Source organism: Aquarana catesbeiana, linkage group LG06 (genome assembly GCF_042186555.1).
Source record: "Aquarana catesbeiana isolate 2022-GZ linkage group LG06, ASM4218655v1, whole genome shotgun sequence".
In the NCBI taxonomy this organism is placed as follows: Eukaryota; Metazoa; Chordata; class Amphibia; order Anura; family Ranidae; genus Aquarana; species Aquarana catesbeiana.
In genome coordinates, this window is record NC_133329.1 from 63350847 (window position 1) to 63362934 (window position 12088).

The 12088-nt window shown below is 43.6% G+C and overlaps 1 protein-coding gene across 1 annotated transcript in view; it reads right to left on the minus strand.

Moving 5' to 3' along the window:
• Positions 1 to 12088, minus strand: part of LOC141147975 (uncharacterized) — a 59844-nt gene that overhangs the window by 46915 nt on the left and 841 nt on the right. The window contains exons 2-3 of the mRNA XM_073635131.1: positions 6414 to 6515; positions 2639 to 3007 (exon numbers count right to left, since the gene is read on the minus strand). Coding sequence (XP_073491232.1) covers positions 2639 to 3007; positions 6414 to 6515 — 471 coding nt within the window. The remainder of the gene's footprint in view (positions 1 to 2638; positions 3008 to 6413; positions 6516 to 12088) is intronic.

Sequence of the window (12088 nt, forward strand, 5' to 3'; positions counted from 1 at the left end):
AAGACCGCTTGAATGGAATTCCGTCGGAAAAACCTTCAGAGTTTATTCCGACGGCAAAACCGGTCGTGTGTACCGGGCATAAGGCTGTTGCTGCCTTAGAGAACGTATTTAGTAGCCCGTGTTCTGTTGATGAAATACACAATTATTTTTGGCTCTGTTTTTACTTCATAAACCGCAAGTGCCTCACAAGTTACTTGCTTGTTTTCGAATTAGTCTCAGTTTTCTGTGTCCGCTTTTTGGACAGCTTTAGAATTTTATTTCTGTAAATTTGATATTTTTTCGCTTTTTTATACATTTGGCTCCTTGGTGTGGAGATCGGTTTAATGCTTATAATTAAACTAAACTTGATTCAATTTATTATTCAATTTATTATTCAGTTGGTCCTTGAATGCCCTCTATGGTCACCCCTAGTAAATGGTTCCTTGGACACATATGGATACCTTGACCCATAAGTGGTTTAGTTGATTCTTTCAAGAGACCAAGGTAAGGAGTGTTATCTAGACTGCAGACACGCACATGTATAGCTTATACTTGTCAAAACGTGTAAAATTATCTAAATTAAAATATTATATGTATATTTTGGCTGTAAACGTATTGCTAACTATAATCATTGTATGTATGTGTTTCTCTAATAGAAGGCTTGTACCGTTTACTTGGACAGCATCTCCTGAAGAAGCCTGATATATGGGTGAAACATGTTGGGAACTTTATCTGTTTATGCTGTATCCGTAAATACCTATTGATTGTACTTGCCAAACTGCTGTACTTTTTATCAATTTTTATTATTTTTTTTCTAAAATAATAAAAAAACTCTTATATAATATAGTTGTTACTACTATTTTTCAATCTAAACTGCACCCTGAAAATCCCATTCCTCTTTTCCTATATACACTTTTATACTACAGGCAAGCCTATAATTAGCCTTAGCTGTAGCTACACTGGATATCTCCCAAGCCTGCACGCTTTAGGAGATATCCCTGTATTTGCATGTGCTGACGTCATCGACACATGCACACTTAAGCAAACTGAAGCAACGGCACGTACGCATACCCGGAAGTAACCCCCAGGAGCGATGTCGGCCACCGGAGCGGTAAATGAGGACTGCTGCGGGGGCTTCGATCTCAGGTAAGTAATTCATAATGAGCTAGTATGCTATGCTATGCATATTAGCTCATTATGCCTTTGTCTTTCAGTTTTTTTTTCATTTTTTTTTTTTAGGGTTTACAACCACTTTAAACTAAAGGCAAAACATTTTTCATTTTGGATAAAGTAAAGGAGGGTTAAAACCCCTATCATTTTTTTTTGTTTTGCCTTCTGTGTCCCATGGGGGAGATTGCCCTTTTGCTTCCTGTCCCATAACCAAAAGAGAAAGTGACAGGAAATCCCTCCAAAGTGATGGAATCCTGAGGTGTCACCAGAACCAGTGTCCCCATTGGAAGATTTTCCCTCTGTTTTAGTGTTAATCCTGAATATGGGATTTTCTTTTACTTTCGCTTTCAATGATAATGGTATACTAGCTGTTGGGAGTGCAATAATTAATACCTTGTTGGGATGACGTGCCCATCTGAGGATACCTGTCAGGAAGGGCATGCCAGCAGACAAGATGGCTTCCTTGGGCAGATTCCTTTTCAAGGCTCTTCACGTGCATGTAAGAGATGTGCATATGCTCATGCCCACATACGTGAATTTTTGCGTGCAAGTGTGCACATTGGGGTGCAAAGATATGTGCGAGTGCGCATTGGCATCCGCACTTATTGGCGTGTGCAGGCACACACACATGCACTCCATGACAGATGTTGGCACCAGATGGGCTATTTAAAATGGGCCAGTACTCAGGAACAGTGCTGTCTTGTCTACAGCGTTCCCGTGCTAATCTGCAACCAGTTACTCTGCATCTGTCTCCAGTTATGGACCTGGCTTGCCTTGACTCCTGAACTCCACTTGCCTGACCCTGGCTTCTACATCTGTACCTGATCTGTCGGCCTGTGTATGACCCGGCTCATCTGACCCTGTCTATGTTCCAGTCATTACTGGATTGCCAAGCTGCAAGCATCTGCCTGTTATCCCTGAGTTAGAACTGTAACAATTTAATTTGACATAGGTGCAATATCATCTTAGATAGAAGTTAGGAAAGTAAGGCACATATCCATCCAGAGTGATGCTAACGACAGTCCCAGCTTTGTAGCGTTCCCCTGGCTCTCTCTGCCCATGAGGTAGCTTACCTTACCAGTGACATCATCGCGCCCAACACTGCGTTTCAGCCCTCATCACCGCACTCCAGCTCCGCTCCAAGCCTCGCTTTCGTTTCTTTTGCTGAGATCCTGTGGATCAGGACAACCATCCTCATAAGCAGAGAGAGCCAGGGGAACGCTACAAAGCTGGGACTGTTGTTAGCGTCACTCTGGATGGATATGTGCCTTACTTTCCTAACTTCTATGTAAGTTGATTTTGCACCTATGTCAAATTAAATTGCTACTGCAGAGATTTCCCATAGACTGGAAATACATCAAAAGACACTCTGAATGAGTTAGGAGCAATGAAGCAGCTCAGAATTTGAGTGTTACATAACTCCAAGCTATTTGTTTAAAATACACTGTGCCCCAACTCATACAGCATAACATAAGGTTACATTATTTACCATAAATGGACTTGATCCCTAAATTTTTCTCTACAGATTTCGTCTGATGAACAATCCTGCAAGACACAGAGGATCCCACATGTCTGGATATAGAAGGAATGAAGGTCAGCTTTGTGATCATATGTCCTTTCATCTTCTGACTGTCACACTCCTTTGTCACCTGGTACTCTCTGGACATTAGTGGTTGCTCCTGCTCCTTATCACTTGATCCCACGTCGGAGACCTCATGTTTTGTGCCATCTCTAAGCTTAATGACCCAAGTCACCTTGACAGCCCCAGTACAGTGAAAAGCTTCACATTTCAATACGGTCTTCTCACCAACAATCCATACAGGACTCTCAATATCTTTCACCATAATCTTCTGATACTCTGTATGAAACAAGATAACAGTGTAAAAGAAAAATATGTAATCCATCCCAGAGTGGGCAAAATTATTACAATGTTATATCATTTTCTATTTACATGGTAAAGCTGACTTGCAAAATATACATAAACCATGTACTGAGGCGCTAGTTTAAATCAATTACGTCTTTTTTTAAGTGTATACTTATACAATTACTAGTTACCAATGCAACCATATAAACATCAGGTAAATAGTACAGAGAATACCACATAGAGAAATCCCAGAATAGAAAACAGTAGCACAATATTTGTACAATACTTTTATTTTAAAGTCTTTATCCTCTTGCCGACCAACGCATGACGATGTACGGCGGCACAATGGCAGGGCTGCGCAAATGGGTGTACCTGTAGGTCCACTTAAATTGCAGGCTAGTGGGCGTGCGAGCGTACCATGTGCCGCGTGAGCGTGCCTGCGGGTCCCGCGGACTCGGTGTCCGCCGGTGGCCCGCGAACGTGGCACGGAGAGGCAGAACAGGGAGATGCCTATATAAACAAGGCATTTCCCTGTTCTGCCTGGCAACATGACAGGGATCTACTGCTCCCAGTGATCTCTGTCATGTTCTAGTGAACCCATCCCCCCTACAGTTAGAACACAGTGAGGTAACACAGTTAACCCCTTGATCACCCCCTAGTGTTTAACCCCTTCCCTGCCAGTGTCATTTACACAGTAATCAGTGCATTTTTATAACACTGATTGCTGTATAAATGTCAATGGTCCCAAAATAGTGTCAAAGGTGTTGCAGTCACAATAAAAATTGCAGATCACCACCATTACTAATAAAAAAAAATAATAATAAAAATGCCATAAATCTATTCCCTATTTTGCCCAAACCAATCAATATACGCTTATTGCGATTTTTTTTACCAAAAATATATAGAAGAATACATATCGGCTTAAACTGAGAAAGAAATTTGTTCTTTCTTATATATTTTTTGGGATATTTATTATAGCAAAAAGTAAAAAATATTGTTTTTTTTTTCAAAATTGTCGCTCTTTCTTTGTTTATAGCGCAAAAAATAAAAACCACAGAGATGATCAAATACCACCAAAAAAAAGCTCTATTTGTGGGGAAAAAAAGGACGTCAATTATGTTTGGGTGCAACTTCGCACAACCGTGCAATTGCCTGTTAAAGCGACGCAGTGCCGAATTGCAAAAAATGCTCTGTTTATTGTGACATGAGGATGAAGGACAAATGAGATGAGCCTTGTGTCCTGCTCAAACCTTTATTTCTAGTATGAATTCAACCTAAGGGGGTGATCAGAGCCCCCGGTAACTATACAGAGTCAAGTCCAATGTGGGGAGGGACAGAAGGAGCAATGAGAGCAAAGGGCTCTATGCATCATTGCAGGCACCTGCAGAGATGGGGGTGTGCAGCCAGGCTGGATCAGGGGAGAGGAAGCTAATTGTACCCCCTCATCGGGGGTGCTGGAAGCCAGTTCTGCCCCTGAACTCCCAAGGAGGAGGAGAGGAACCCCAGTGGATCAGCAAGCAGAGATCGCTGAGAGTGGTGTATGTCCTGAATGACAGCCTGAAGACAGCCATGGGGGGGGGGGGGGATCTGGAGCCCTGCACTGTCTGCATGGAGCCTGTGAGAACGAGGGGGCACAGCTGACCAGTGTGAACTTTGGACACCTTCTACGATGCAGGTAAGACAGCTGATCAGCATGGACATGAGAGGCAGACATGTGTCACCTTTTTAAAAACAAAAAAATGTAAATAGCACATTGTGGTAGATGCTGAGTTTTATTGTGTGAAAGTATGCATTTTAAAGCAGACCTAAACCCTCTGGAGCTGCCGGCCATACACACAGCAACACAGCATGCAAACTGAACAAAAGAAATCTAACAGATACTTCCATTAATGCAAAGCAGTCCTGTGCCCATATACCTCCATACCATCCTGTGCCCATACACCTCCATACCGTCCTGCACCCATACACCTCCATACCATCCTGTACCCATACACCTCCATATCGTCCTGTACCCATACACCTCCATACCGTCCTGTGCCCATACACCTTCATACCGTCCTGTGACCATACAACTCCATACCGTCCTGTGCCCATACACCTCCATACCTTCCTGTTCCTATACACCTCCATATCGTCCTGTACCCATACACCTCCATACTGTCCTGTACCCATACACCTCCATACCGTCCTGTGTCCATGCACCTAAATACCGTCCTGTACCCATACACCTCCATACTGTCCTGTGCCCATACACCTCCATACCGTCCTGTGCCCATACACCTCCATAACGTCCTGTGCCCATACAACTCCATACCGTCCTGTGCCCATACACCTCCATACCATCCTGTTCCTATACACCTCCATACCGTCCTGTACCCATAAACCTCCATACCGTCCTGTACCCATACACCTCCATACCGTCCTGTGCCCATACACCTAAATACCGTCCTGTACCCATACACCTCCATACTGTCCTGTGCCCATACACCTCCATACCGTCCTGTGCCCATACACCTCCATACCGTCCTGTGCCCATACACCTCCATACCGTCCTGTGCCCATACACCTCCATACCGTCCTGTTCCTATAAACCTCCATACCGTCCTGTGCCCATACACCTCCATACCGTCCTGTGCCCATACACCTCCATACCGTCCTGTTCCTATACACCTCCATACCGTCATGTGCCCATACACCTCCATACCGCCCTGTACCCATAAACCTCCATATTGTCCTGTTATATTAACCTGACCTTCATTTAAATGGAGAATTTTTTTTCCATTTTGTTATACATTAAACATGTTAGTAATCGCACTAGCTACATGTTTGTAACTTAAAAATTGATATTTGCACCAAAAATTACCATTTTATATACTTTTTGAAGTGTCAGTAAAAAATGTGGCTCCGATTTTTTGTAAATTTGGACGTCCTGTCAGTAAATTTCTCTTAGATGGGTTCTCCCAGGCAGCAGCTGCAGCTGGCAGGAGGTGCCAGAGAGAAACCCAGCTAGCAGGTGAAGGGAAGTGCTCAGGATGTTAAAAAATTGAAGTGCAATTGCCGGTGGGAGAGGCAGCCAGGGGAGCCGCAATTACATTAGATCCACAGAGATCCGCGTTGATGGAGGCGGGGGGCGCACTGATGGTCGGTTGGTACAGGGGGGGATCAGTGCCCTAATGAAAGCAGGGGACATTAAGCTGTACATTTCTGCTATAAGTTCATGGTCAGTGAAGTGACCATGAGCTTATAGCAGAGGAGGAATATAGGTCCGTACGGCACACGGGCCTGGCCAGCTAGGGGCAGTGCTGTAGGTCTGTACGCCGTACCTGGCAACGGAAGGGTTAAAGTGTCTTGCCTATATTGATATTATTTTAAAATGCAATGCAAACACATTGTCACTCACCTGATTTCCTTTTGTAATACAATAAAAAAACAACGACCAGTATCAAAATGATGACTCCAACAATGCAGCCCACCACCACACCAGTAATATCATGTATGTCTCCTAGAAATAATAAAAGAGTTATAGAAATGTATATTTAAATAATATAAAGTGGTTGACCTTTATACTGTCCTGGTTGGGGTAAATGGCTAATTACCGGTACATGAAAAAAGTTGTATTGCTTAATAAGTGTAACAATATGAGTAACAATTCAGTACGTAAACTTTTTTGTTATGCTTTTATTGAAATGTTTCTTAACATTAACATGCTGATTGACCTATCAAAGGAAAGTGACAAAGAAATTTGTAAAAATGAAAAAAAGAATGAATACTATCATTAACTTCATACAGTTATCTGAATACGATATTTTTCATGATAGTGATCCCTTACTCATTCAGTGACCTGAGATCTTTAAAGCCTAGATGCCCAGATCAAATTATCATCATCAGTATCAAAAGGCTTCAGTTGCAGTGCCTTGCAAAAGTATTCACCCCCCCCCCCCCCCCTTGGCATTTTTCATGTTTTGTTGCCTCACAACCTGGAATTAACATGGATTGTTTGAGAATTTGCATCATTTAATTTACAGAACATGCCCCAACTTTGAAGATGTTTTTTTTTTATTGTGAAGCAAACAAATAGGACAAAATAACAGAAAAAGTCCATCTTTCCCTCAACTCTGACCAGTTTCCCAGTCCCGACTGCTGAAAAACATCCCCACAGCATGATGCTGCCACCACCATGTTTCACGGTGGGGATGGTGTTCTTTGGGTGATGTGATCTGTTGGGTTTGCGCCAGACATAGCGTTTTCTTTGATGGCCAAAAAGTTCAATTTTAGTCTCATCAGACCAGAGCACCTTCCTCCATACATTTTGGGAGTCTCCCACGTGCTTTTTCGCAAACTTAAAACGTGCCATTTAGTTTTTTGTTGAAAGTAATGGCTTTCTTCTGGCCACTCTGCCATAAAGCCCAACTCTATGGAGCGTACGGCTTATTGTCGTCCTATGTACAGATACTCCAGTCTCTGCTGTGGAACTCTGAAGCTCCTCCAGGGTTACCTTAGGTCTCTGTCCTGCCTCTCTGATTAATGCCCTCCTTGCCCGGTCCGTGAGCTTTGGTGTGCGGCCGTCTCTTGGCAGGTTTGCTGTTGTGCCATATTCTTTCCATTTGGTTATGATAGATTTGATGGTGCTCCTAGGGATCATCAAAGATTTGGATTTTTTTCTTATAACCTAACCCTGACTTGTACTTCTCAACAACATTGTCACTTACTTGTTTGGAGAGTTCCTTGGTCTTCATGGCAGTGTTTGGTTAGTGGTGCCGCTTGCTTAGGTATTTCAGCCTCTGGGGCATTTCAAAAAGGTGTGTATATGTAATGACAGATCATGCGACACTTAGATTGCACACAGGTGGACATCATTTCACTAATTATGTGACTTCTGAAGGTAATTGGTTGCATCAGAGCTTTTTATGAGCTTCATAACAAAGGGGGTGAATACATACGCACATGCCAATTATCATTTTTTTATTCCTGAAAAATAGCTTTATGTATATATTTTTTCTAATTTTACTTCACCAACTCAGACTATCGTGTTCTGATCCATCACATATAATTCAGATTAAAAAAACATTGAACTAAAGGCTGTAATGTAACAAAATAGGTAAAAAGCCAAGGGGTGAATACTTTTGCAAGGCACTGTAAATAATTGTATAGTATATGGCTTTTGTTTGGTACAGTATTTTAATATATATTTTAATATATACCATGCTCAGGCTTATTATAATCATAAGCTGTGAAATGTATTTTTAATTGAATTGTATGTTTAATTAATAAACAGATTTTATTGCTGTAGTTGTATATGACAATTACAGTATTAAATATATCAATACATTTTCAGTATCTTAGATTTTAGAGGCCTAAGTGAAAAATTTGAAATGCTTCCACACCCTTCCACCTCCACAGCAAGCACTGTAGGTGGTCTACTAGTAAGGTAAAAATAAAAAAAATACAAGATGTATTATTATTATACAAAATTTATATAGCACCAACAGTTTGCGCAACGCTTAACAAAATGAAGAATGTAGAAGCAATATTAATGGTCAATACAGTATTTTATGTTATAACCTAATTTTTAGTACCCCTGCACACAATTACTCTGTAATACTAATAAGGATATCTTTTAACTGTGTTTTTTTCTGCAGAACTAACAAAGAGCTGTCTTCTCAATTGTTTTCCTTGAGCGGACATTCTGGGATTTTTTACAGCCTCAGGAAGACTCTGTTGGCATTCAAGGTTAATTTTAGTGCTGGCTGGGATAACTAGAGGCTCTTAGGGCGATACATCTACATTACAAAGACAGCTAAAGAAATTTGCCTTACTGTACAGCCTACAATTGTATCTGTGACTAGTGACAATGATTCTGAAGTTTCCCTCTGTATAACTGAGGCTTGCTGTTCTTGAATGGAAATCTCACAGGGATTAAGTGTCAATGTCAAGAGCAACCCCTGCAACCCATATTCATACAATGCTGGATTTTTGTTATTTTTACATTCACATAGATCTTTTAAGTGAAATTTGCCCCAGGGCCCCCCCAAGAGAGCCCCCTTCTATTTCAGGTCCCACAGCAGCCAGTGTCCCTGGCCCACCACTTTTATTCATCGGATTTCAGTTCCTTCAATCACAGAGGCTCAGCATCACATATGAGTGTTATCAGGGCAAAATTGGGAGAGGAGGGGCATGTGCCCTTGGGCACCGCATTGAGATCTTCCTGTCATACCTGGACAGGAGGGGGGCGGAGGCGGAATATATTAGAACTGATTGGCTGTATTGAATCCTCCTGCAGCAACTGAAAGCTGGCTTCTCCTCCTCTCCCTCTTGACAAAATTCAGCAGCTGCAGGAGGATTGGTTCTGGTAAATGCCACGCCTCCGTGTTCCCCTTCTTTCTGCTGCCCGGGCCAACCAAGCCCCTTCCCTCTTCTCCCTCTGCTGCAGAGGATCATTTTAGGATGAAGAGCGGCAGAAGGGGCCAATAAATATGTAATTTACTGGCCCCTTCCTCTTCTGAATGAACACAGTGAGTGATCGGTAATGATCGCTCCTGTGTCCATCCATAACCGAAGAATAGTAAACTATGTTTATTATGCTTCAGGTTTACGAATAATCAGTAGGCCACTCGGCACTTGAGCATGAGTGCTTCCGATTCATTCACTGTTCAGTCAAGCTGAGGTTGCAGAGAAAGGGACTGGAGAATCTCTGTTCTCAGTCCCATTTCTCTGTCTTTGTCTCTGTCTGTTCACCAAAGCCCCCCCCCCCCCAATGTAACTCCTAAAAAAAACTGTAAAAGAAATTGTAAAATATATTATTGTAAAAATAAATAAATAAAATTGTAAAAAAATCAATAAATACCCACCACTTCCCTACTGACACCCTCCACTGCTCTATTGACACCCTCCACTGCTCTATTGACACCATCCACTGCTCTACTGACACCCTCTACTGCTCTACTGACACCGTCCACTGCCCTACTGACACCGTCCACTGCCCTACTGACACCATCCACTGCCCTACTGACACCGTCCACTGCCCTACTGACACCGTCCACTGCCCTACTGACACCATCCACTGCCCCACTGACACCATCCACTGCCCCACTGACACCATCCACTGCTCTACTGTCACCCTCCACTGCTCTACTGTCACCATCCACTGCTCTACTGACACCATCCACTGCTCTACTGACACCATCCACTGCTCTGCTGAAACCATCCACTGCTCTACTGACACCGTCCACTGCTCTACTGACACCGTCCACTGCCCTACTGACACGTCCACTGCTCTACTGACACCCTCCACTGCTCTACTGACATACTGACACCATCCACTGCTCTACTGACACCCTCCACTGCTCGCAACCTCCACTGCCCTACTGACACAATCCACTGCTCTGCAGACACCCTCCACTGTTCTACTGACACCCTCCACTGCTCTACTGACACCATCCACTGCTCTACTGGCACCCTCCACTGCTCTACTGGCACCATCCACTGCTCTACTGACACCCTCCACTGCTCTACTGACATACTGACACCATCCACTGCTCTACTGACACCCTCCACTTCTCTACTGACACCATCCACTGCTCTACTGGCACCCTCCACTGCTCTACTGACATACTGACACCATCCACTGCTCTACTGACACCCTCCACTGCTCTACTGACAAAATCCACTGCTCGCACCCTCCACTGCCCTACTGACACCATCCACTGCTCTGCTGACACCCTCCACTGTTCTACTGACACCCTCCACTGCCCTACTGACACCCTCCACTGCCCTATTGACACCATCCACTGCTCTACTGGCACCCTCCAATGCTTTACTGACACCCTCCACTGTTCTACTGACACCCTCCACTGCTCTACTGACACCCTCCCCTGCCCTACTGACACTGTCCACTGCTCTACTGACACCCTCCACTGCTCTACTGACACCCTCCCCTGCCCTACTGACACCATCCACTGCCCTACTGACACCATCCACTGCTTTACTGACTGACACTGCCCACTTTTAAGGTAGGCTAAGTTCATATTTTTACAATGACATTTGTTTTATTAATCTAAGCATATCTTATGGGTACAAGAATGTTTCTGTTTTATTTAACCATACCCCCTTAAGCCCTTCTCTACTGTTAACACAATTTGGCAATACCCACTGTTCACTACTGCATGCTATGGTACAGGCACCACATTACATCTCTCCTTGGGGCACTCAAAGGTCTCCCAGGTCTTTTACAATCCTATAGCTTATACTATGGGGGAAAAAATTGTCTAGCACTGCTAAACTGTTCAGGTTTAGCTTAAAGAAAAGGTGGCAACACTAGCTGCTGCTCCAAAAGAAAGCAGCAGCGCTTTATGTGGCAATTTCTAGCCTCACCTCTGCAGCAGATTAGGAGGGGTGCTGCCACTTCAAAAGAAGAGATCCCAGGAGCGAGTCTTTAAGAATTCACTTCTTCTTTCCCCGCAGGGTCCCTCCTAATCCACACCGGAGGTGATGCTTCGTTCAGTCCTCACCTCCGCAGATCAGAAGGTGCAACACCACAAAAAAAATAAAAACAGACCAGCAAGGCGGGCCTTTAATAAGCCAAACATGACTGTAGAATGAGGCGATTTCAAGCCTCATCTCTGTGGTGGATTAGGAGGGGTGCCACTGGGAAGGAAGAAGAGAGCACAGGAGCAGGCCTTAATAAAACCCCAAATCTTGACTCACTTCTTCTTTCCCGAGGAAGCTCCTCCTAATCTGCTATGGAAGTGAGGCTTGAAATCACCTCATTCAAACTTCACCTACGCTGTGATTGTGTAGGCCTTCACACTACATGTGTAGTGAGGCACTAAAACTTTGAAATTACTAATATATATTATGAAAAAATTATTTATTTATTACACTGGAACTTTTCTCTCTGGGCAGAAAGCTGGGGGTGTGTGGATGGAGAACTTCTCTCTTGGTTGGGGGGGGGGGGGCTTTGCCAAACTCTTTTGTTCTGGGTGAAAAAATGTCTAGCATTGCCTCTGGGTGTTACCACCTGTTTTTAGGAAGCTATATACAGCACCCTGCTGGCCACTCCCACCAGCTATGCTCAGT